At 52.2% G+C, this 25,200-nt stretch overlaps 1 protein-coding gene across 1 annotated transcript; it reads left to right on the forward strand.

Annotated features, from left to right (window-relative positions):
• The first annotated feature begins 355 nt into the window (after positions 1–355).
• On the forward strand, positions 356–23,697 carry UCK2 (uridine-cytidine kinase 2). Its single transcript, XM_065674009.1, has 7 exons — positions 356–615; positions 10,938–11,097; positions 12,040–12,136; positions 12,991–13,133; positions 18,355–18,452; positions 20,500–20,548; positions 21,062–23,697. Exons 1-7 carry the CDS (start codon positions 517–519, stop codon positions 21,199–21,201), a joined length of 786 nt encoding a protein of 261 aa, XP_065530081.1. The 5' UTR covers positions 356–516; the 3' UTR covers positions 21,202–23,697.
• The last annotated feature ends 1,503 nt before the right edge of the window (positions 23,698–25,200 follow it).

Below are 25,200 nucleotides of genomic sequence, written 5' to 3' on the forward strand. Positions count from 1 at the left end.
ATAAGCATAATTTTTATTCTTGGTTTGAGTCGTTAATAAGCATTCCTAAGAGTTCACAGGACCAGGGCCCACGGGGGGTGGGAGAAGCCAGAGGGGGGACATACAATGGGCATGCTGCTACGGACCACTTTGGTGTGGTCCCAGTGCTCACTGGAGGCTGATGGTGAGTGGGCAGCAAGACTCATCGGGTGGAGGGGCAAACCAAGCCAGCAGGGAGAGGGAACGAGAGCCAGCGCATCAGGCGACCGCACCGCCTTTGTCCCCGAGCGGAGGAGGGCGGCGGCGAGGTGTGGGGCCATGTGGCCACCGAACTGTGCTGTATTGTGTCGTGTCGTACCGACCGCCAGCAGGCTGGGCCGGAGCATGTGCAGCTGCGGCAGGCACCTGGCAGGGCGCCGCAGCGCAGGGATGTGAACCAGGCGGGGAGGAAGGCCCTTGACTCATCAGATAAATCCAGCCCCGCACGGGGAGCGAAGGTGGAGGAGGTGGTGGCGCTGCTGCTACTAGCAGGGGAGGATGGCGGGGGACAGCGAGCAGAGGCTGGAGGAGCACGGGCAGCCCAGCGGCGGCGAGCCCTTTCTCATTGGGGTCAGCGGTGGCACAGCCAGCGGCAAGGTGCGGGGCTTCGCGGCGGGCTCCGGGGAGCCCCGGGGGGAAGGAGAGGGATCCCCGCCGGGCAGCCTCCCTCCGCCGGGCGCGGCGGCCACATGGCAGCGCGGCGGGTCCGAGCGGCCGCTCCGCCACGTGCGCTGTCTCGGGACCTGCCGGGCCGGGCCGGGCCGTGCCGTGCCGGGGGATGCGGCAGGACCGGGAGGGCTCGCCGCTCCGGCGGTGCACGGTGCGGCCTGGGGAAGGACGAGCCGGCGGAGAGAACAGGGCCGCCGAGGCCTCTGGCCGGGTGGCAGTGCGGTAGTCCCGGCTACACGTGGAGGGGAGGTTGGGGGTGGTGGTGTTGATACAAACCTTGACCGCCCCCCCCCCCCCCCACCCCTCCCGGCCGGGGACCCTGCTCCCGGGGGCTGCCGGAGTTCGGCGGGCAGGGCTGGGGGCTGCACGGGAAGTGCGCGGCCCCGGCCCGGCCGGGATGGAGGTGCCCCCCTCGCCAGCAGAATCCCCCCGTCTGTGGCTTTAACCAGCGCCCCTCTGTCACCCCTTCACTCGAAGCGTGCCCGAGGGCCACTCGCCCCGCGGCTGACCCGCAGGGCCCGTTGGATGCCATGCAGTCAATCTATTTTTCAGTGGTGTCGGTGGAGCATGGGGGTGCCGTTTTCTAGCTAATTTCGGGGTAGCAGGAGTGGGAAATCCGCAGTAAATGCTGACTCACAGCGGCAGAACGACCTCCGGGCTGCGCCCGGGAGGGGATGGTCCTTGGCCGTGGCAGGTGGGAGCGGGGCGGTGGGGCCGGGGCGAGCCGCTTCGGCCGAGCTGATGCGGACTTTCTCTGGAGGGTTGCTGCACCCAAACTGCAGCGCTGGGCACCTCCGGCAGCGTCACGGCTTTTATTTCCTTTTTGGTTGTTATTTTTTTTAATTTCTTTTTTCTGTTATTTCACACAGCGCATTTTCTTTATTTGTTTAACTTGAGGTAGGTTGCTTTCTGTCCTGATAGGATTTCCCCCGCCTTATTTAGAGAGCAGTAAAACCAGACCCACAGCTAATGAGCCCCTGTGCAGGGCAGCACAGACATTCTACCTGCGTTTTTAAGAGGTATTTCAGAGAGCATGAATAAATTTGGAAGCAGCAATACCTTTGCAATGTTTCTTGCTAAGGAAACTGAATGTGAGCTGTCACAGGAGGAAGACAGCCTTTATATCTGTGGGTTGAGTTGTATTTGGAGGGGGGGCCCTTTTTCTCTTGAAGGATGGCATAACCCAACAACTGTACCTCAGTCCATAATAACAGTGTTTTAGGGATCCATCTCTCAGTACCCAGTTGATTCTTGGACTGCTGTTGCTCTACTGCAAGGGAGAAAAATCCAGATATAACAGGGGAGGGATGGTGAGAGGATGCAATCTCCTCCACCGGGAACCAAAGCTGGATTGTTTCTGCGCTACAGCTCCTGGTGATTTCAAACATGCTGGGTTTGTCTGTTCTCTGATGCGTGGGTCTGCCTCTCTGTAGCTGTCCCAATAACATCGTGTCTGGCGCTGCTGAACTGTTATGTCTCTGAGCGCTGTGTCTCTGGCCCACAAGGTAAAAGCAGTGATTACAGTACAATGTGTCACAGTTATTTTCAACTTCAAAGTGCAAATACTTAGTAGCAGCAGGCTGCCTTAGTTAAAAAAAAAAATAAATAGGCAAATGGTTCTTTCTAGTAAGGGTGATGTAGTAACTGGCTTTTCCTGTCTCTCAGCCTAGAGTTGCGTCCCCCCCTCCAGGGACTGATGCCTGCTAAAATCTCTGTGCAGTGCTGCCAGTTGAAGGGGATCCAGCAGATCAGTACAAAATTTGTGGGGAAAAAAGACAGAAAGAAATAGCTGGGAAGAAAAAAATTGAAAAGGAAAAAAGAACATGGGGCTTGTGCACAGAGACCCTCAAATTCACACTTGATGCAGCTGCAAGGCAAGGGTGCACTGGGGTTGTTCCACCACTGGCTAGTGACAGTGCCATGTGCTGAGTGATGCCGGGTGCACAGCACACTCTGGGAAAGCAATGGTGGGGCTGGTGTGATTTGCTCAGCTAAGGGCTTCTCTGCAGCTAAAATCTAGCCCAGGGCTGCCATGCCAGTATGCTGGCTCTGCGTGCGAACAAAATGCTCCTAGAGGGAAGGAAAGCAGGCACCTTTCCACTAGAAAAGTGGCAACGCCATCCGACTCACCTTCACACCAACTGAGGGTTGTTATCATAACACACCCCTTTGGCAGCACACCAGACAGAGCATAACAGAGGGCATTTGCCTTCCATGGTCCCCCCAGCACCTCCCACTGCTGCTTTTGAATCTAAGGTGGGGAAGAGGCTCCATAGTCCTCCCCCATCCCTCTCAATGTACCAGCACAGTCAGGCTGTGGAAGGAAGGGATCCTGTTTGTATCTTGCCACAACTTGTGTCGTGTGGTGCTCTGGGGAAGCTGGCATCCAAAGTGGCCAGCATTCACTGAAAAGCTGGGGGAAGTGTTTGGCTGGTATTTCTTAAAGGCAAATTGGTGAGAACTCAAATCCAAAGGCTGACTGCTGTTCCCGGGTGAGCAAAAGAGGCTTGAGCAACTTTTGGTACTCAAATAGGAGGTAGAAGCCTAAGTGCTGTCCTGGTTTTTTTGGCCCTTAGAAGGAAGCTGGACTGTATTGGGAGCAAAACTGGGGAGCCACGGAGGTCCTGGGAAGGCTGTGGTGCTGCAGCCTCTGTGAGGGGAGTCTCAGCTGCATGGTGGCTGTTTTGTGTCTGCTCAGCTGGAACAGGCTCTTCACAAGACCTTCTGGGAGGCAGCATTTCTCCCACTGTCCCCTGAAATACAAGCACTGTGCAGCTCAGGCAAAGCTTGCTGCAGTCTCCTGATGTGGAGGAGATGACATAGCATTAAGACCCCCTCCTGTGCCAAAGTTGGAGAGAACTGCAACTGCCTCATTTCCTTAGAGGGATTCCCAAGGTTGATTGTAGCATTTTCTTTCATCCTGCATGCTTTCAAGTGCTCTGCTAAAGTTCTTGTTTCCTTTTTATACCCGTGGTCTTTGTGCTAACACCTTCTTCCCTTCCTCCCACAAGAGATTCCTGACTACCAAAGACTGCAGCATGCAAGGCAGGCAGCCACGCTGTGGGCTGGAGGAGAAGACAGCAAACTGAGATGTGCTGCAAAGAGTTGGGATACCTTCTTAGGTTCTTCACGTGTCCTCACTTCAGCTTGGCTCCTGGGACCTTGCAGCTGTGCTGGCAGTGCTGGAGTGGCAGTGGAAACATATAGTGATGGAGTGGTTGCAGAGGTGGGGAGAGCTCTTCAAACTTGGGCTAACGCATTAATGGCTTGTCCCCACGTGCTGCAAAGCAGGGTGCCAATTGCTACTTTCCAACAGGAGTCTGTAAAAAAAGACAGATTTGCAAATGCTTTTGTTGGCTACCCAGCCCTCAAACTAGTGAGGGCTGAATATTGGTGCCACTGTGGCCCAGTGGCTGCATCATTTGGATCTTGCGTTAGAGCATGAAGTTGGAAATGCCTGTTGGAACATGCAGCCTGAAAGTTTTCAGACTGCAGAACATCAGAATTGCAGCATGTGTTCAGCCAGGTGTATTCTTCACTGTTAAGCTGTTAGGTGATTTTGCTTGAAACACCTAAAATGCTGTCTGAGTCTGAGCTGGCTGCCTAGATGAGTGAGTTAGAAGGCTGATATCACCCAGCCAGGGTGGAACAGCCAGAGTGTTGGTCCCAAGGGAAGCAGTAGCTCCAGCTGTGCTACATACAGCATGAGGCAGTTCCCTCTCCACATGGGGCTTCTTGCATGACAGAGCTCGCTCCCTTTTACTAGCAAGGGCTGAAGTCCCCCACAGAAGCCTGGGGTCCCGTGCCGCATTGTCACCACCTGGATGCCAGGCAAAGAAGCCTAAGGGAGACCCTGCAGTGACCCAGGGGGACCCATGGGAGGGGGACTAGCTGGGATTGCAGCAGTCCTGTGTCAGTTCAGCACCATTTCCTGGTGACGTTTGTTTTGTGGCTGGCAGGAGCCCCGCATCACAAGGTCTGACTTGTTAAACACTGGTGTCAATGTGTGCTAGAGACTCGTCAAACTTTCTAGTAGAACATTATTTTGTGCCAGCCCTTGATCAGATTTATACACGGGACATTTGATGGGTCAGCCCTTTCCTGTTACCGAATGAGTATGTGTAAGTTTGTTATGGAGCAACTGCTTACCATAGTCCCGTGGACTTGGCCTGCTCAAGGCTTTGGAGTTTGCAGTGGAGGCTCTAGAAAAATACCTGTACCTAAACCCAGTGGATTGGGAGGGGTTGTATTAGGGTGTTTTGTTTTATTTCCCTGTGCATAATCTGTGTTCAGATCCTCAGTGTTTGTATGCCTGTTATGCCTGTTTATGCCCCAGCCCAGGAGTGCTGATCACATGCCCAGTATCCCAGGGTGAGTGAACAGAAACCTGGCTATCCCAGTCCTAGACTGGCTGGCCTGTGGCTCACAAAGGGAAAGGCAAGATTGGTGAACCTGCCTGGGAAAGCTCTGGGTGGAGGCCCAGGCTTTTGGTACAAGAATAGCAAGTTTCCAGTCCCACTGCTGCCATGCGGATGTGCTCCATTAGGACTCGAAAGGATTGTGTGGGTCATGAACCAGCTCTCTACAGTTGCAAGGAGACATTTAATAGATGCTCTGTGACCCTTCCCAATTTGGTATCTACTTTTTGTATCACCCCAGTCCACCAAGCACCTCCTAATAGTCTATAATTAACATAACCTTACAAGAAGAGACCAAAATCCATAACTACTGTGCTGCAAGAGATGAACTGGAGAGAAGGGCAGCACTACCATGGCTCCTGATTTCAGGGACCCAATTGAGTGAAAGTCCCCTGGGATGCCTGGAAAGGGAACTGTACTATAGGGGACCTCAGAGAAATGTAACAAGTAATCCCAGTGGCCCCTCTTGTGATCTTAGGGAAAATCCTGTCAGATCCCCAAACTGGAGACTCTTAGCCACAAGCATGTGATGAGGGCATCTCAACTGGGAGAAGAGAAGGCTGTATGGAGACCTCATAGCAACCTTCCAGTACCTGAAGGAGGGCTATAAGTATGCTGTGGAGGGACTCTTCATTAGGGACTGTAATAATAGGACAAGGGGTAATGGGTTCAAACTTAAACAGGGGAAGTTTAGATTGGGTATAAGGAAGAAATTCTTTACTGTAAGGGTGGTGAGGCACTGGAATGGGTTGCCCAGGGAAGTTGTGAATGCTCCATCCCTGGCAGTGTTCAAGGCCAGGTTGGACAGAGCCTTGGGTGGGATGGTTTAGTGTGAGGTGTCCCTGCCCATGGCAGGGGGGTTGGAACTAGATGATCTTGAAGTCCTTTCCAACCCTAACTATTCTGTGATTCTACGTGAGTACAAAGACGATGATAGCCCCTGCCAAGCCTGCTGACATGCACATCCTAAAGGAAAGCGGGTTACAGCAGTAGCGTCCCTTGAGACAACCTCGGAGCTTCTCTCCCTGATGACAGGTGGGATGTAACTGCTGCAGTCTATCCTTGCTCTTGGCTGTAGCATTTACTGTGGGCCAAGGGCATTGCCCTGTTGGAGAGGACTGTCCTTGTGGTGAGCAGCATCTTGGCTCAAGGTGAGCAGCTTGCAGCAATGCCTCTCTTCCTTCCACACTGGAGCACAGCACATGCCTCTCCTGGTAGGTCTTTCTTCTGGCACAGCTCTTCTCCCTTTACCTGCTTCTGGGGGCACTGGTAGCTTCAGTATTCCTTTAGGGCTGGAATCACTTTATATGGCATAGGGAGGATAGGGGGTCCTCCCTGCTGCTGTACTGGGACCCTAGCAAGCAACTAGGTGCAGACATCCCTCTGCAGTGCCAGGCTCCCTGGGGATAGATGGACTGCTTTGAACAAGTAGGTTTTAGTGTATTCACATGCATGAGGCATACAGATGCCTCCTAGCCCAGGACAGGCCTTACCAGCAGGGGCAGAAATACCAATACTGCCCTATCTGCTGCAGCAAACATGGGGCTGCAAGCATCAGCTGTGTCCTGCCTGGAACCTTCCTGTGGTGGTTGCCTATAGCATTGTCCATCAGCTTTCTCTCTAATACCCATCTGAAGTCCTAACTCTGTGGTTGATAACAGCTACCCAAGAGGGACTGTGGGATAGTCTGCATGGGAAATTAGTCAACTCCTGAAGAATATCTGAGCAGCCAGCTATAGGCTCTGAGTAAATGTGAATTAAATATGTAATGTAATTAATATATTTGAAGTAAATGTCAGGGGTAGGGCTCCAAATAACCATCTGTAGAGTTTCTTCCCCTGTGCACCACTTCTCTCCTTCTGGGAAAGTATGCTGGAGTTCTTCCCCAGGCGCCCTCTGTGTCTTCCAAGCAGAATAAAGCTGTACTTCTTCCTTCAACACTAGTTATTTGTGTGCTGGGTTCAGAGAGTCTTACAAGAGGAGCTGGAGCTGCTTCTGCTCAGGAATAACATCTCTGAACTTGCTTCTTGCGCTGTGTAGATACCTCCCTATCAACCGTCTGTGTGTGGTGTGGGTTGGTTTGCAGTTTTCCCAGGGAGCAGCTCAAGTGCAGCCTGGGGAAGTGCAGCTCAGTGGGTTGCAGCCAGTTGGCTTAAACCTGGAGCTGAGTTTCTCCTCAGTGCAGCGTGTGGAAAGTAATGAATGATGGCAGAGTGGCCAGGGCTGCCTGCCTGCATGCTTGGGAAGTCCTGCACTGGTTTTATGTGGCTAACATGGGGAAGGTCCACTTGGCAAACATGGAGGCTTTGGGGTTCTTGTGTTCTGTCTATATTTAGATTTAAACAAGCCCTGGAGGAGGGGAAGGCTTTTGCTTAAGAAAGCATCCTGTTGCTGGGAGTGCGCTGCAGCTGCATCACCACTGGTGTTCACTTTGGGTCATGGCGAGGTGTGCACAGTGTAGATCTGGGGAAGGAGCTGAGCGAGGCTGGTTGTACCCTGGCACGTTACTTCACAGTCATGTCTTGGTCTTTCAGGACATCGTAAGGCCTCCCCAGAGCATAACTGCTCATTTCCAGTTATTAGTGGATTTTTCACACTTCTGATAAACATTGAGCATATGTATGTATGCATTACTGGTTTGGGAGAAGGATTAAGCAGGGGACACACATTATTCATTTGGAAGGACACTTCCTAAGACTGGAAAGTTTTGTTCCCATTGTGTAGGAGAATTTGTAATCTCCATGTTTCTGCTTTTATTTCCCCCTTAACATGGGGCGTTTATCAGCCAAGGGGAAAAAATGCCTGTCCAGGTGTGGTAGGTATCCAGACTTGCATCAAGGAATGCCCCCCATGAGCCATTCTTGTTTCCATCACAAATGATTGTGAGGAAAGGAAAAATTACCTTCTTCATATAGATCTTGCTGAAGTTTGCTGCCCCACTAAGGCAAGCTGAACACAGCCCTTGGGTTGGAGGAACATGCCATGTCTCCTGCTGTTCCTATGCCCTGCTGCACTTAGTGCCCTGGGCCACACCTGCTGTGGGAGCAGGGTGACATATGCTTCTTCCCAGAGCCCAGAGGTGACATCCTTGCCTGGCTGGAAAACACAGCACAATGAACCTGAGCTCAGTCCTGAGAGCAGGATGTCCTTATGATCATCTTTCTCCACTGCTTCTGATAGGTCGCCAAAGACCACCAGAGAAAAGGGAAGGGTCCATAGCATCTGCCTGGATGCTTTTGCAGGAGTCACTTGCCACCACAGAACACTGAATGGTAAATGCAGCCAGGACATGCTCCAGTCCTTGTCCTGGCCCCCAGTGGGAGGATGTACTCCTGTCTCCAGCAGCTGGGGGCTACTTTCTCCTTGCATTTTTCTCATCACTAGGTGTGTTAAGTTGTGGGGTAAGAAAGAGGAGGGTGATTTTTCAGAGCTGATGGGGACTTAACTCCTTCCCCTCCCTCTGCCACCTCTTTCCAAGATCAGTAGACCAGAGATGAGTGTGCATAAGGCAGAAGAAAGACTGTCAGGAACTGTCTGATGCCCTCCAATGATTTTATTTTCCATCTTTATGCTAAAGTCCAAGGGGAGAGTGAGTGTGCAACTGGTGTATTGCTTTTCACTGATCCAAAGTAAAGGGGCCTTGCTTCTTCTGGGCTGGGGAAGGTGATTTCTGCTACAGATACGTATGGAGCCTGCTGATACACAGGCTGGGGATCTGTCTGGGTGCTTGTGCTGGGAGGTGGTTTATTACAATGGCTATGGGAAATTTGGCGTCAGTGACTGTGGCCAAGGCTGAACCCTGCTGCACTGCATCACCCTGCTGCACAGGCAGCATCCGAAGGCAGCAGTGCATGTAGGACAGAGCAGGAAGGAAAAGTGGAGGGGATGCACTGTGCACTCCCTGTTCCCTGTTTTTGCAAAACCTATGGGATACAGCTGGATAAGCAATAGGGCTAACGCAGGCTGGAGAAGGATGTGGAGAGTGAGAAAACAGAGGAAATGGAGAATGGGCTCTGGCTTTGTGTCTGTGCATGCTGAAGGGCGAGTGATTGGCACTGACTTGCAGTGCTTTGTTCTGGGTGGTAGCAGCTTGCTGTAGGGCAGGGCTTCCTGACGTGGCTCAGGAAGCATAACTTGCCAGCCGCAAGTTGCCGGAGAGGCAGGAAAAGAAGGTGGGATGCTCAGGAGACCCCGTCCCTGACTAAATTTGTGGCCAGCGCCACAAGGACTGCTGCTGGGCAGCCTGAGCCAGTTCACTCTGCAGCAGTGCTGTGTGTGGAGGCTCTCCAGCCAGGCTGGGGCTGACTCACAGCACAGTGGTCACAGCCAAGTCAGGCCAGCTTGGCCTGGAGGGGAAGAGACAGTCTCTAGGGAGAGGAATGCTGTTAAATATTCCAGCTTCTCAGGCAAACAGCCTTGCCCTCTGCTTGCTGGGGTGACCTCCTATGCCAGGCGTGCATTCTTCTCCCTGTTCCCTCTCACCACCGCTGTCTTCAGCTCTGCTGAAGGTTGTCAATCTGGAGGTTGTCAGCCAGGTACAAAGCAGAGTGCTAAGCCAGCAGGGAAGTGGGAGCACGGAAGGAGACACTAACAGGCTGGGGCAAGCAAACTTCTCTTTGCGTATCAGAGGGCTCAGCAGAGAGCGTTTGTGGTGATCGAGACCAGGAGCTTCTCAACTGGGCATCTGCAGCAAGTAAAATTCCATGAGGTGAAGCAGTTCAGTTTGGCACCAGGAGCACCCGCTTCTCCCCAAACAGTGGATACTGTGGGGCAGGAGTGGGGCTGACACACAGGGCTCACGCAGGCAAGCCTCGCTGGCCAGGACAGGCGTGCTGGCTGCCAGTTAGTGATGCAGTCAACACCCCCGTGTTGCACAGTGGCCAAGGACTTGTATGACTAAGGAGAAGGGACGAAGCAGGCTTTTGGATTTGTCCCACAAGCTCTGCTCTTATTCCTCTTGCAGTGGTGGGGTCCAGCGTGACCTTCAGCTTGTGCCTGCTGCAAGTGCCAGCAGAGTGTTGATGCCACCTCACCGGCACCCAGCCTGCTCCATGTGATACGAGAGGTGCCAGTCCCTGTGCCAGCAGTGCTCCTGGGGACGTTGCACCGGCAGCCAGAGCCACGTGGCTCTGCAGTGCCCTTAGTCGTCTTGTGCCAAGAGGCACCAGGATATGCGTGAGACTGCTCCTCCCAGCCCTGGCAGCTGTGGCAGAGATCCCTGATATAGTTCCATGGCTGTCTTTCTGGTGTCTTTTCACCCTGAGCTTTGTTCAGCATCTGGAAACAATCTTGCTTTCCCTCTCTGAGGACTCTTTCCCTCCTTGCCCATGCTGTGGTGGGATTTCTGGCCTGGACCAGCACTGGAGGAATCAAGACACTGAGGCTGCCTCCCGGGGAGGAGGCTCAGCCCTGGTACCACATGCAGCTCCGCTCCCTGGGGAGCTGCTGGCCAGGCTGAAGCTGGCCATGGGGCCCCTGGGGGTGTGGCAGAACCCAAGCAGTAGCTGACTGGTTTGCTTCTGCTAGTTAGTGGTGCAGTTAACACCCCTGTGCCCAGAGTAAGAACTGTGGGCAGGCCATAGGGATGAAGGAGAGGGAGGCAGGGAGCAAACCGAGTGCTGCTTTGACACCGAAGGACCCCATGTTGATGCCTCTGGAGCACTTTCCCTGAGTGGCTTTGGGCTGTGCTTTTGAGGGGAACACAGACTCAGCTGGAGGTCCAGCAAGCAGTGTCTCATGCACCCAGAAATGGCTGTTACCTGGGGACATCCTCCCTGCATGGCTCAGACACCACTTGCCACTGACTTGCCTCCTTTGCTGTTCTTTTTCCAGTCCTCAGTATGCTCCAAGATTGTCCAGCTGCTGGGCCAGAACGAAGTGGACTACCGCCAGAAGCAGGTGGTGATCGTGAGCCAAGACAGCTTCTACCGAGTCCTCACCTCAGAGCAGAAATCCAAAGCACTCAAAGGCCAGTTCAATTTTGACCACCCAGGTGAATGAATGGAGAACAGCACTGTGGCTCTGACATGCAGTGGGGGGCGAGGGCTGGAGCGGGACCCCTTGGTTCACCAGCAAAGAGTCTTGCATGGACACTGGAACCCTGTCTCCACATGGGGCATGAGTGGGAGACTTAGTTGAGCTGTTGTGGAGAGTTCACCCCTGGCAAGGTGGCTGGGGACCACATGTGTTCCCTACGGTACAACCTCTGTCTCTCCTAGGAAGGAAACTGCCTGTGGGATGGAGGGTTTGGGATGAGAAAGAGCAGGTTGTGAACCCTCAAAACTCCTTGAGATGCTCATCTTCTCCCTGCAAAAACATCCGTCAGTTTGAAAACCTTTCTGATGCAGCTGGGTTGGGACCAGGGAGATCGGGTCTGGCACAGCCCCCTGGAGCCAGGAGCTCTGTGTCCCTCCTTCAGGGAGGGAACAGTCTTGTGCAGCTGCTCTGCAAACCCCTCCACTGAGGGGGCTGTGCGCTGTTACTACAACAGGGGCTCTTTGAACCATCTCTGGGCTTGGTGGGGGAATTCCAGAGCTGCTGTCCCTGCATCGCCATAGGACAATGGCCAGAGACAGCAAGCGCTGAGCAAACAGAGCTCTGTCTGTCCAGTGACTCAAGGCTGAAACACTGCTCCAGTCTCTCTGAGGGCTGGAGCCCTGGAGGAGATGCCTTCCTGAGCCTGGGCAGCCGCACCACCACACAAGGGCGGTATTGATCTCTGCAGGCCAGATCCCAAGCTAGTGCAAAGCAGAGACAGTGGATACCAAGGGTCTCTGGGAGACCTCAGCCTTGCTATGTCCACGGGGATGTGCAGGGCTTTTCTTCCTTGTCTGCGTGTTTGTCTGCCCTGATGGCTCTAGCTAGGCTAAGCTCAGTGTCTGGTGGGTGGGAGGGGTTGCAAAGCTGCCTCAGGTAACGTTTCCTCTCTCCTCAGATGCCTTTGACAACGAGCTGATTGTGAAAACACTCAAAGAGATCACGGAAGGGAAGACGGTCCAGATTCCTGTCTATGACTTTGTCTCCCACTCCAGGTCCAACAGCTGCTCCTGCCTTGCTGTGCTGCTGCTAACACCCTGTGGCACAGCACGCAGTCCTGCAAGCCCAAACCACCTGCCCCTCTGCTTGCACCCACTGTTAGGCACCTAATGTGCCAACTCAAAGTTTCAAACCTAACTTCTCTAGACCTCTTGGTTAGAGGATCCAGGGCAGATACAGGTGCAGTCTGAGGGTCTGGAAAGCTGTGCAGCCAAGCAGTGGCATCCAGCAACATATAGGTGTCAACACAGTTGGGGGTGTAGTCCCTCTTCTTCCACCAACAGTTTCTCTCCCCACAAACTGTGTTTGCAGCTTTAACAAGTATTCCATGCTCAAACAGCCTGGCACTGCCAGGAAAGGAGGAGAGCAACAGTATTTGCTCCTGTAATTTTTCCCTTGCATGTGTTCAGCTTGGTTTTGCATGCCTGTATTGGCTGTGGACAGTGTGACTGTTCCATTTCACACAGAAGTGCTGTGGTGTCAGGGGAGTGCTGCCTGGCTGCCAGAGGAGCAGAGCTGGCTCTTCCAGGTTCCCATGGGTCAAGCCCCATGTGTAGGCTTTCTGGGCTTTATGGTTTGGCACATAGCGCTTGCAAGCAGCAGCTGGCCAAGGTAGGGGGAGAAGGGCTGGTCTGCTTCCTGCTCTGCTGTTTGTCCTTCTGGGAAGTGTATGTATGCCTTGGACTCCCTTCACTGCAGTGGGGTAGGTCTGCCCTCTCCTTGGTCACCCCCCTGGTACAGCAGTGATGTCCCAGGGTTGGAGCAGTGCCTAGGAGCGCTGCTGTTTCTCCCACTTCTCTTGGCTTGTTTCCCCCTACCAGCATATTTTGACTCTCCCTCCTCCTGTTAGGAAAGAGGAGACGGTGACTGTCTACCCTGCCGATGTGGTGCTCTTCGAAGGCATCCTCGCCTTCTACAGCCAGGAGGTGCGGGATCTGTTCCGCATGAAGCTTTTTGTGGACACGGATGCAGACACCCGGCTCTCCCGCAGAGGTGAGGCCCAAACATGCCTTGTGGAGCAGGGTCAGAAATGTCACTTAATTGATCTGGGCAGCTGGTTGTACAGGCAGTTTACAGTGACCAGAGCAGATCTGGAATTGGCACAAAGCTGTGCTGCTCCTAGCAAGGAGCCAGGGAGCTTTTCCTCCCCAGTGCAGAATATCACATAGGGCAGCTTATGGCAGTGGAGAACACCTTGCTCCATGTCTCTTGGGATTCAGTGGGGTTTTTGCTGCCTTGCCAGGGATTCCTCCTTTGATGCGTGTAGCAGTGTGACTACTGAGCATGCTGTGTCCTTGTATGGCCCTGTGGCACCAGCTCTGTGTCACTGGCTGAATAGCAGCTACAGTCAGCACGTACCAGCAGGGAGGAGTGCAATGGGCAAGGCAGAGCATCTCAGCAGTTCAGTCAGAAGGCAGTGCCTGATAGATCTGCTCAGGACCTGGGATATGGATGTGCTCCAAAGATGCATTTGGGTGTGAGGTTATCCATTGTAGATGATGATGCAAATAGGGAGTCTGGTTGTTCATTTTTTTACTCTGTGCAAGCACAACCAGTGCAGCATGGAGCCTCTCTGTGGGAGGCACTGGGATGATGGCTTTGTGAGCAAAGAGCTCTAGAAACCAGAATATCCCTCTCTAGGACACTCCATGTCCAGCTTGGCTTGGCTATGGATTGCAGCCGACATAGGAGGGACTCCAGGTCTGCAGGATCTGTGTGCCTTGAGATGCTGTTCATTTCAAAGCAGCTGTTATGAGTGGGCTCACTGATGTAGCCATCTGAGTCTCCCTAGATGACAAAGAAAGCATTTGGGGATTCTTGGGGCAGAATTTGGTTTTCTCTGAACTATCCCTGCCCCTGCCTGGCTCTGACAGCCTCCATAGGGTGTCTGGGGATGCAGATGACTTAGGAGAGGTCCGGTCCAGACCTCTATGCTGTGATGAGAGGAGCATGTCTCAGTGTGTTAGCCTGGAACTGCTTGTGTGCTTGGGACTGTTCCACTCTGCCACAGAACTAGTCTTAGAATTATAGAATCAACTAGGTTGGAAAAGACTTTTAAGATCATAAAGTCTAACTTTTACCCCAGGACTGGCAAGACCACCACTAAACCATGTCACTAATGGCCTCAGGTACACGTTTTGAACACTTCCAGGGATGGTGATTCCACCATTGCCCCCTGGACAGCCTGTTCCTATGGCTGACTACCCTTTCAGTGAAGACTTTTTTCCTAATATCCAGTCTAAACCTCCCCTGGCACAGCTTGAGGCTGCTTCTTCTTGTCCTGTCACTTGCTACTTGAGAGAAGAGACCAGCCACCTTCTTGCTCCCTCTGCCTCCTCCTGCCTGCCCTTGTCTGCAAGACAGATACACAGCCTGCTGCTGAATGTAATCAGTGCTGATTAGAAGGTCCTTTTTACACATCCTTCTTGACCCTGCCCAGTGTTCTTGCATGACTCGTCCAGGGAGCTGACAGCATAGTCATTGCAGGGAGATGTGTTAGGAGACAGACATTTGCAAGATCCTGCAGTGTGAGCCTTATCCCTTAAGCAGACTGTGCTGTAGAAGAACAAGAACTTGGGTTCACATGCAGCCACAGGGTAGCACAATGCTCTGGTTTAACTCCAGCCGGCAACTAAGCATCATGCAGCCACTTGCTATCTCTGCCTTCCCAGCAGGACAGGGAAGAAAACTGGAAGAGTAACAGTGAGAAAACTCATGGGCTGAGATAAAGACAATTTGATAAGTAAACAGCTGCGTGTGCGAGCAAAGCAAACCAGGGAATTCACTCACTACTTCCCATCGGCAGGCAGGTGTTCAGCCATCCTCAGGAAAGGAGTGCTCCTTCACACTTGGGTTACTTGGGAAGACGAATGCCATAATTCTGAATGCCACGTCCTGTCATCTGTCATCCTTTCCCCCCCGCCCTCCCTGGCTTCTTCCTTTTTCCCTAGCTTTGTATGCTGAGTGAACGTGATGTCATATGGTATGGAGTATCCCTTGGGTAAGTTGGGATCAGATGTCTTGGCTGTGCCTCCTCCCAGCTTCTTGTGCACCCCCAGCCTACTCACTGATGGGGTGGTGTGAGAAGCAGAAAAGGCCTTGACTCTGTGTAAGCACTGCTCAGCAATAACAAAAATATCCTTGTGTTATCAAGTCTGCTTTCAGCACAAATCCAAAATATAGCCTCATACTAGCTACTCTGAAGAAACTTAACTCTATCCCAGCCAAAGCCAGCACATTCTCCACCCCTTATTTCATACCATTTATGTCATGCTCAGGTCCTACATTATCCAATGCATTCTGATTGCCCACCAACCTCTTCCCATCCTTTAATATAATGCACAGATATAATTCCCTTTGTTTATGGACCGCCCTTATAAAATAGCTGCAAATGTCCATTGAGTTCATTTAGTCCATGACTTTGGGCTCCATCTGTTACAGTGATCACTTGGGACAAGAGAGGTGGTGTGTTGCATGGAGTTACTGGGCACCAAAGTCAGCTCAGGTCAGGTCACTGCTGCACTTGCACTGCTTCTTGTAAGGCTTGTCCTCCATTGATTCAGGTGCCTCCTGCTATAGTAATTCCTATAACATGCAACTTAAATTATGTGTTACAATGATTTAAAGGTCTGTTCATTACAATCTTCACCTCTCCTCCCTTTTGGCCAGGTTATAGGGTTTAATATTGCAATGAACTCTTTCCCTTGCTCCCAGCCTGGCTAGCAACAAGACCACCCTGCTATAGCAATTCCTGTAACATACAACTCAAATCTCAAGTTACAACAATTTTGGCAGTGACCTGGATCAGCTGTCTAAAGGAAAGGTGTTGCATGTGCATTTGCAGTGGAACATGACCATGTGCATCACAGCTACAGTCTGGAGTGCATGGTTCAGTCACTTTGGACTTGGTACAGAAGGATGAGCTCAGGGCGTGAAAACTGGTTGAGATCCCATCTAAGATCTGAGAACTGAGACTATCCAGCTGTTGACCACAATACAGAGGTAAACCCAGTTGTGCTGCAGCTGTTGGAGAGGGTCTGCCTGGGCCCAGGCTATTAGGTATTTCTCTCACCCACCACCAATTGCTAAAGCCTTGCAAATCGGCAGCTAGCCTCGTTGACTTGCTGCTATCTCCCAGTTAGGGCAACTCATTGGCCTTCTGGTAGGGAATTGACCTGGCTTGCTGTTAGCAGTTGGTAGGACCATTGCAGCGGTAAATCTATTTATCTCCCTAACATTTTAGAGAAAGGAGAACCTGCCTGTGAGGTGCTGAAGCTATAATTGTGTCCCTCACAAACTGGAGGCAGTTTGTAGCAAAAGTCAGGATCTTGTGTTGTGACATGGCCCTGAGTCATCTTGATGTCTTGGAAGTCCTGAAGAGTTGCAGCAATGGGCTTTTCAAGTAGGCAGCAGCAGATGAGGTTCCTGCAAATGTAGCTGACAGCTTGGTTAATCAGTAGTGCTGTGATTCTGTACCTGTAACTTGCACTGTCCCCATCTCTGCACCTCTCCCAGGCAAAACACTGCTACCAAAGGATAAGGGGCTAGGTCTGTCGAGTGCCTCAAACAGGCTGAGCCATTCAAAGCTGATTCTGGCGGAGGTCCCTTCACTGCTCTGTCCTCAATCAGCTTCTGTAAAACAAAGACAAATCATTGTACATGTTTTGGACCTGATTTGAGAGATGTCTGCCTGCTGGTTCTACATGGTGCCAATCTGTCCTTGGGACATTTGCTTGCCCTGCAAGTAGAGGGTGATACTTCCAGACAGGATGGGTGGTCTTAGCCTGGGTCGCTGGGACCTGTTGCTTTGGGTCAGGTACAAGACAATAGGTGCTTGACTTGTGTTTGTGTTGTGAGGGTGATTTGCCCTGCTGTGGTCTGCCTGGGAGCAGGCAGGAGAGCTTTGCCTGTCAAGACCAGTCCCTGCAAGGTGGACACTCACCCTTATGCATTTCACAGACCTCAAGCATGCCATGCCAGACTGGGTGTGCTGTAAATATGCCCTCACTGTGCTCCTTCCCTGCCTCAGAGCAGCCAGCAAACAGGGTGTGGGACCTGGGAAACAAAAGTCTTTCTGGTTTATTTGCCTGTTTTTCTGTATTGTTTGAGCTGGGGCTTGTTCCCACTCTCTGGAGAAGGCAAGGAGCTGTCTAGAGCAGCCTGGGCTGAGCTGAGCCATTCCTGGAGCTGGCATACATCCTGCTCCCAGTCTTTTCTTTCCTCCGTCACCTCCCCCGCTAGGGGCTGCAAAAGAGCACACTGCAAAGCTGCTGGCTGGGGACAAACAGACCCACAGGAATGGTGCCAAACCAGCACTGTCCTGGCTCTGCAAGCACATGGGCAATGGCTGCTGAGCAAGCCACACAGGCTAGTAGTGCTGTGGCTTGGCTCTGCCTTGGCATGTGGAAAAGGTTCACTCCAAACCCAGTGCCAGGCGTGCTGGGGAGAAGCCAGCCCCCTGGGGGGAGCCAAGAGCCATCTGCTTTGCCACAGCACAGCAGTTTTGGCTCTTACCCATGGACTGAATTCCTGCTGAACTGGGTTGCTTGTTCATATTGAAGTGGCTTCAGACTGGGGATGGAAATGGCCCAAATACCTTATGCAAGCAGGGTGTAAGTCCCAAATGGCAGAACAAGCAGGAGGCCGGCTTACTCTCCTGGCTTCCTCCAAGCATCACCCCTAGCCTCTTGCTGTGGGAGCCTGCTTTGGCTTCCCATCCTACTCAGCTGGGAGCAGCACAAGGAGCCTGGCAGAGCTGGGTAGGTGGGTGAGTTTTACTATGCACACCTGAGTTAAACTGTGCCTTAATATGTGTACAGGTGAACTCCACTGCTTTTTTATTCTTTGGGTGCCTCTGTACCAGATTGACCTTGGTGAAATGGCCCTAAATGCCTTTTGGTCAAAGGAGTGATAGGAGGGTTGCAGGGACTGTGAGGCTGGGAATAATCAAGACTGGGGTAGCACTGGTTACAGCTGAAGTGTGCTTGCAGAGCTAAGAAGAGAGGGAGGGCAAGAAAAGCCCTTAGGTCAGCCAGCTCTTGGCTCCCAGGAAAGCCTGAAAGTGTATAGCAGGAGTGAGGTGTGCTTGAACATGTGGGCAGTGGCTTCCAGGAACAAAGACCTCTTGCAGAATACGTGGGTGGCTGGTCAAAGGAAAGGGGGATGGAGTAATTCATGTCTCAGCTCCTGACTATGCCTTACATCTTCCCTGCAGTGCTACGAGATATCAGTGAGAGAGGCAGGGACCTGGAGCAGATCTTATCTCAGTACATCACCTTCGTCAAGCCTGCCTTTGAAGAGTTCTGTTTGCCAGTAAGTAAGGGGAGTGACACCCACAGGAGTCTGCCAGAAATGCCTTATACTGCGGCCAGCTCTTCAGACAGGAGCATTTTGTGTCCCAGAGCTCAGGTCAGCCTGTCTCACTTTCATCCCTCCCTGCAGGCACTGGCAAAAATAGGGGTGCTAGTGCTGGCTGAGACAAAGCAAGATGGGGACTATTTATACAGACGCTGCCTTCCCAGTAAGCTCACACTTCCCTGTGGGGATGCCTGTATGGCAAAATAAACCCCTCCCTGCACAGGATCCAATAAACAAACACCAGGCAGCCCAGCAGATGCTAGTCAGGAGGGAAGATCCTTGGCTGCATCTAGCCAGAGGAGATTCCTGCCACAGGCAGTGTCTGCTGTGTCTGCCTCCTGTTTTGGACTGTCCTGCCTGCCCTTTTCACCCTGGAGTCTTTCTGGCTTCTTGCTGGCTGGATGCTTGGGAGAGCAAGGGAACTTCTTCCTGTGCTCTGTGCTGCAGGATGTGGCCTTGCAGGTTGCATTTCCTGGCTGTTGAGAGGCCAAGGTATAGAACGCACAGACCTTGCTCTGGGTTAGCGTTGCAAGGTCTGCCTGGAGAAAGGAAGCTACTTGGCAAATGAAAACTGAGGCAAGGCTCCCTGGCAGACAGGGACTTTGCATGTGGGACACCACTGCACTCGTGCAGAACTTGCAGGTGAAACAGCACATTTGCAGGACTAGCCATTGCACACCTCTCTTGGCTCTCATGCAGAGGAGCCTGTGCCTTGGTTCTCAAGGCTTTTGAAGCAGATGTGGTAGTTATATGAGGATTTTCGTCTTATTCTGGAGGCAGAATAAGAAGGAACAGGGTCCTGCAGCCTGAGAACTGCTGGCCAGCACTACAGGCAAGAATGGAACCTAGGTCGTCAGCCTCAGGAGCATCTCTGTGCCTGTCTAGGTGGCCAGCTCCGCCCTTTCCTGTAAGAGGGGCTGATTTGCTCTGTGCTTGTTACAAGATCTTTTCCTTGCCCCTCAGCAGCACTCTTTTCTCTGTCTTGCTCAATTGTGGCTCTGGGGACCAACTTCCAAATCCTGGTAATCCCAGAAAAGCTTTTCCTGAAAGGCAGGTCCAGTTAGGTGGCTCCCTTCCTTGCAAGTCCCCAGCCAGGTAAATCTGCAGCTTTGCAAAGCAGTGGATGCTGCATCAGTCTCTTCTGTTGAAGAGTCTGTAGGAGGATGGGATGTGAAACAAGCAGGGTAGAAAACAACTGCTTTGTCCCTACGCACCAGCTTTGCAGTGGCCTCTTCCTGCTTCTAACCTGGTGGTGCACTCAGGGGCTGAGCAATTGCATGCGGATGTTAAGCAGGCTCAACCCCCACTGTTGCTCTCTTATGGCTCCTAACCCAGCCCTGGGCCAGGTGGTCCAGCACTGAAATGGTCCAGCATCTGCTGATGATTTTTGATATGAAGGTATCAGATGGAACCCTTCATCCATGGAATTGGCTTCTTTACTGGTGGTAGAGCTTGGTTGTCAGGAACTGGTCAGCTGTAAAAGCTGACACAAATAGGGGAGGAAACTGAGACTGGCACCTACAGGTGAAGATAGGTCAGAACTGGCGTCCTGAATCAGACCTTTTTTGCAAGTGATGCTGGTAGAACATTCTTCCCCCATCCCAAGCAGACCACATGGCTGTGCTCAGGCATGCCAACTCTTGCACTAAGTCTGGCTGGATTCAGCAGAGAGGTTGTTCCCAAAAGCATCAACTGCTGGAGTCTTGTGATTGTGAGGCTTTTTTATTTCAGGTTTGTTAAGGTGACTCCTACTGCCTCTTACTGCAGCCTGTATGAGCTCCTGAAAATGGAGTCAAGGCACAAAGCATGGCCCTTGAAACACAGAGTGAAAAGCAAACAAAAAAAAAAAAGCATCCAAAATGTGTTATCAGCAATGACATACCTCCCAAGGGGTTTGGGTTTGGCAAGGGATGGGGAAGGACCTGCCCCAGGAAGCAGGGACAATGCTGCAGCCTGGCGGGTCTCCACTTTTGCCATAACACAGTGCTCTCTTTCCTCCCAGACCAAGAAGTATGCTGACGTGATCATTCCCAGAGGAGCAGATAATGAAGGTGAGTGGACCCAGAGCCTGCTGTTATGTCCTAGCTGCCAGCTTTGGGCTGTGCTGTTGCAGTGAAGCCTTCCACAAAGGTGACTTAAATTACTGTCACCCAAGAGAGTGCTGTTCCCACACATGCACTCCCAGAGATGAGCCTCTCCCTTTGCTCCTTCTTGGCTGGAAGTTTGTGCTCCTCTGATCAAGCATGGGTGCCCATCTACATGCAGTGCCTCTATGCAAACTCCTGGTTTATCCCACATGAAGGGAAATAAATGTGCTTCTCCCAAGGCAAGATGTACAACTGGGACAGCCAGTTGCTGGCTTGAGTGCTGGGCTTAGCTGGAGCAGAGGGATGAAGTCCCAGCGGGTAGCTCCTCCTGGCAGGTTTGCAGCTCCTTACCGTGGAATAGGAGGGGATGGGAGCAAGGGAGACATCAGGGTCATAATCTCTGGGCTGGTTCTAGTTTATTTGCAGTGATCTTAATGCAATCTCTCCCTCGTGTCTTTTCCTCCTTTTTGTTCACAGTGGCCATAAACCTCATTGTGCAGCACATCCAGGACATTCTTAATGGAGGACTCAGCAAACGCCAGAGCAACGGCTACCTGAATGGCTACACTCCTCCCCGCCAGCGGCAGCCCTCAGAGTCCAGCAGCCGGCCTCACTGACCCGAGTGGCAGCGTGAGGCTGGGGCAGAGGGCGCTTAGGCCCTGACACTGCCCCTCTGTACATACTGTTTATTCATTCCCCCCTTATCTATTTAAGAAACCAGATGGAGATGAATGCCTTTAATTTTTTATGTTTGAAATGCTGACTGAGAATCAGCCAGCTACTTGGGAGCCTGGACTGTCCACAGCTCCTGGCCTTGCTCAACAACTCCTCTAGCACGGAACCGGCTATAAGTATCTATAAATATAGAATTGCTCTATTTTTGTGTAAATGCAGAATAATGTAAAATTACTTGCCATAAGGTATTCGCCAGGCTGAGTGTTGCTGGGAGAGCACAGGGGAAAAGGGTCATAGGAGATGTTGCTGTCAGGATCTTCACCTCAAAGGCATGAAGGAAGAGCAACAGGTGCTTTAGTATCGCAGTGGTCTCCATCCCAGGGAAGGGACAGACCTGTGGTGGCTTGGGTGTGGCATGGATTTTGCAACTGGGCTGACGTTGCCTCCTCCTGCTGTTGCTGTTCAGGCCTGAGCAGCCTGGGTTTGGCTGGCAAGCACTGCACAATACCGCTGGGAGAATGCTGTGTAATACCTCCCCTGACTGTCTCTGCACTACCAGGTCTCAGTCTCTCAACAGCATCCCTTTCTGTGTCTGACACCCCTTCCCACCACAGTGTGGGTCAGCTGTCACACTTTCAGCAAGGACCTGGTAGAGGATGCTGGGTGTGTGATCATATGAACATGGCAGCTCGTGTCTTTAGCAGTCTCAGTGCTTGGCTTGGGTGGAGACGGCATGCTCTGATACTTGGTGGCCAGGTGTGTGGTGGGACTCCTAGCACAGCCCTAGGGTCAGCCCTAAGCCTGGAGAATGGCTTGCAGAACGTCAGAAGTGTGTCTGTCATTCCTCACTGGGAACGGTTTTGCTCTAGGTGGGGGATTTGGGGTCTGTAAGATACGGTTAAGGGAGAACCAGCCTATACTGAATGAAAGGAGCAATAGATGATGAAAAGCGGCTGCTGAGCAGGCTGTCTCATCAGGGCAGCAGCGTGTCCCTGGGCTGCCCTATATCCCCATATGGGACACCCGCAGGTCCCAGCTGGGTAGCATGAACCTGGATGCCCAGAAATTTTCTGTTCCCCTTTTTCAAAGCATGTTGTAACCTAGTCTGTGTCCCTTTCATTGCATCCTGGTGGAGGACAGTGTCCCAGCAGTCATCCCCAGGGTCTTCCAAGAAGTGCCCTCCCTTGCACACAGGGTGACAACGAATCTCCCTTAACCTGGTACTGCTGCAGCACCCGTGTCTCAGTAGAGTCTGGTGGGATTGGACTGCACGTCAGGGGATGCCTGGAGACCAAGGGGCAGCAGGGCTGGGCCAGAGGCTTGGTGACAGCCAGGGAAGGGGACATAGGATGGCAGCCTTTGGCCCATGCTGCTGGGTCTGACGTGCCCCATTGAAAACAAACTTTCATAGGCATCCCGTGAAGCCTGGAGCAGGGGCCATTAGCCTTGCTCTCTCCAGTGATTCCCAACTTTTCCAGAGCATTATTTTTGTTCTGCATGGTTAAAAGCTTAAGACCTTAGATGCAAAATGCTCCATTGCTCTCCACCCCATGTGAGATAGAATTTGATTTTTAACGAGAGAACAAGAAAGGAAACACACACCCCACACACTCCCTGCCATGACCTCTGCTGGGACAACCTCATTCCCTCTTGATCTGTGATGTGGGCACGTGGCAGCCTTTTATCCCCTTTCCTGTCTTTATCCCCTTTATCCCCTTATCCCAGACACTTCCCAAGGCATGCTAGCTTTGCCATAGTCAGGGGCTGCACGGGGTAATTCTACGTACAGCCATAATGTCACAGAACCGATACATTGAAGCTGAACAAAATTTATTCAAACTCAATTAAAACTCCACCAACATGAACTAAAGATTTGGAATGTTACATGAATTCATCACTATGCTGCTGAATCTTAAACTTGATGGCCAATGATCCAAAATGCGCACTCACTCACATGAAATGGGAGGGCTCTCATCCTTGAGGAGTTCCCCCGAATGGCGTCCTGACCCAAGGGGAGAGTCCCTGACTGCCGACCTGCTGCTCTGAGGAGGACCAAAACTACGTGCCCTCTGGTGCGGCTCCTTTTATACCCTGGTCGAGTCTGAGCTGTGGTTAGACATGGTCATATAGGCCCCCATGGGCTCAGGACCCAACTTCCTCACCCCTGCACTCACGGACCACCACCATGTGGGTGGGACAAGAGCTGTGCATGCAGGAAGCTCTATCGGGCTCTTGTCTGTGGTGGGAAGCTTTCCTAGGCTTTTGTCAGTTCTTTGCCAGGGCTTTTGTCAGGGCGGGTATACCTGCCACATATAGGTTAGAGGGACCAAAGCCCTGCAGAACTGGTGAGGCATCGTGGGGCTTAAGTAGCCAAGACAGCTCTCAAGGTAAAATGCTGGCCTCCTTCTTCCCTCTAAATAAAGACAGAACAAATGGTTGCTGGTGTTTCTTGTTTCCTGTTTGGTACTGCATGTTGCTGGCTGTGTTCCCAGTGTGGAAGCAGACTTTGGCAATGTTGTCTTAGTTCTGCAAGTCAAAGCCAGACCTGGAGCAAAGTTCCTGGCACAGACTGCTTGGGTGAAGAGGGAGGTGCTGAAGGCCGTGGCTCTGGCTTTTGGCTGGCCAGGCTAGCTCTCAGCAAGACCTGTGCACATATGGCTTTGGGTGTTTTTCTGAAACCACTCTGTGCTCTCAGGATAGCAGAGAGACAGAGAAGTTGAGCCTTTCCCATTAAATCTCTTGAAGAGGTGACAGCCAAATGAATTTCATCAAAAGAGCTTACAGGCAGGTTGGCATTAGCAGTAGTGGGGTGGGCACTGGGCAAGGGTGAGACTGCTTTTAGCACAAGGGTAGATCACTGTGTAGCAAATCACTTTATGTCAGCATGGATCACAAAGGGAAATGCATGCTTAAATAAAGTGATAACCCTCTATAAAGAAATGACTGGCTTGGCAGATGAGGGAAGATCAGAGCATATTGTCTGTTGATTTCTCTCAGGCTATTGACAAAGACTCCCATGAGATCCTCAAGTGAAGCTCTTGATGTATGGGCTGGCTGAGCAGACAGTGAGATAAAATGAGAACTAGCTGAATGGCTGACACAAAGAGTGTGTTGATCAGTGAGGACCAGAAACTAGCGGTGTAGCCAGGAGTCAGTGCACCCACAAGGGACAAGGGCACCCTCTGGGAAAAATGCTCTCTGTGATTGACCCAAATTAAGTTTCACCCTGTAGAGGCCTGCTGCTTTCTCCCTTGCATTACTGCTGGGTACCGAGACACAAACAGACGTGCGCCACCACGCAGGAATCCTAAAAGGAAGCCCAGCACCTTCATTCCCCATGTTGTGCTGGGGTCTCTTGGAAGGTTTTGGCCCTGAGCTTTGGCATGTCCTTTGTGAAGAGGCAGAGGACCTCTTGGGGCCTGCTGAAGCTTCCTTGTCCAATATGGATTTTGTTTGTTAATAGCAAGCCTTCCTGGCCAAGGTTGTGGCAGTTTTCTGCTCCCCACAACTAAGCCCATTATTCTGCTCACTTGTCTCTTGGGACTCTCTAAATTTCTCCAGAGGTCAAATGGAATCCTAGCCACACAGAACAGTCACACAGTTATCCAGGGATGGAAAAGCAGCCAGCTCTTCTTCCCCTGCTCGCCAAGGGGTAGGGTAAGTAAGAGGCCATGGTGTTCAGGCCCTCAGAAATGATGGCCATCCTGACTAGGACACAACTGTGGGGGTGCAACGACTTCCCGCACAGCTGCCCGCGAAGTTTCACGTTAGGCGAGGCTTGAACTGTACAACGTGGTGGCAAAAGGGCAGCGGGCACGGGCTGGGGAGGGAGCGTGCACCAGAGGGAGCGGCCAAACGGTCTGGAACCGGCTTTAACGGCCGCTGCCACCGGCAGGCACATGAGGGAACTGTCCGTCCGCAGCCGGGCAGCCAGTGAGGGC

This window comes from Lathamus discolor, chromosome 3, assembly GCF_037157495.1.
Source record: "Lathamus discolor isolate bLatDis1 chromosome 3, bLatDis1.hap1, whole genome shotgun sequence".
Classification (NCBI taxonomy): Eukaryota; Metazoa; Chordata; class Aves; order Psittaciformes; family Psittacidae; genus Lathamus; species Lathamus discolor.

Excerpts from the sequence above, each read along its gene's own strand:
- UCK2 (XM_065674009.1), top strand. The coding sequence starts at position 517 with ATGGCGGGGGACAGCGAGCAGAGGCTGGAGGAGCACGGGCAGCCCAGC. Across the intron at positions 12,137-12,990 it reads GACTTTGTCTCCCACTCCAG|GAAAGAGGAGACGGTGACTG; the intron begins GTCCAACAGCTG and ends TCCTCCTGTTAG. Across the intron at positions 18,453-20,499 it reads TTGAAGAGTTCTGTTTGCCA|ACCAAGAAGTATGCTGACGT; the intron begins GTAAGTAAGGGG and ends CTTTCCTCCCAG.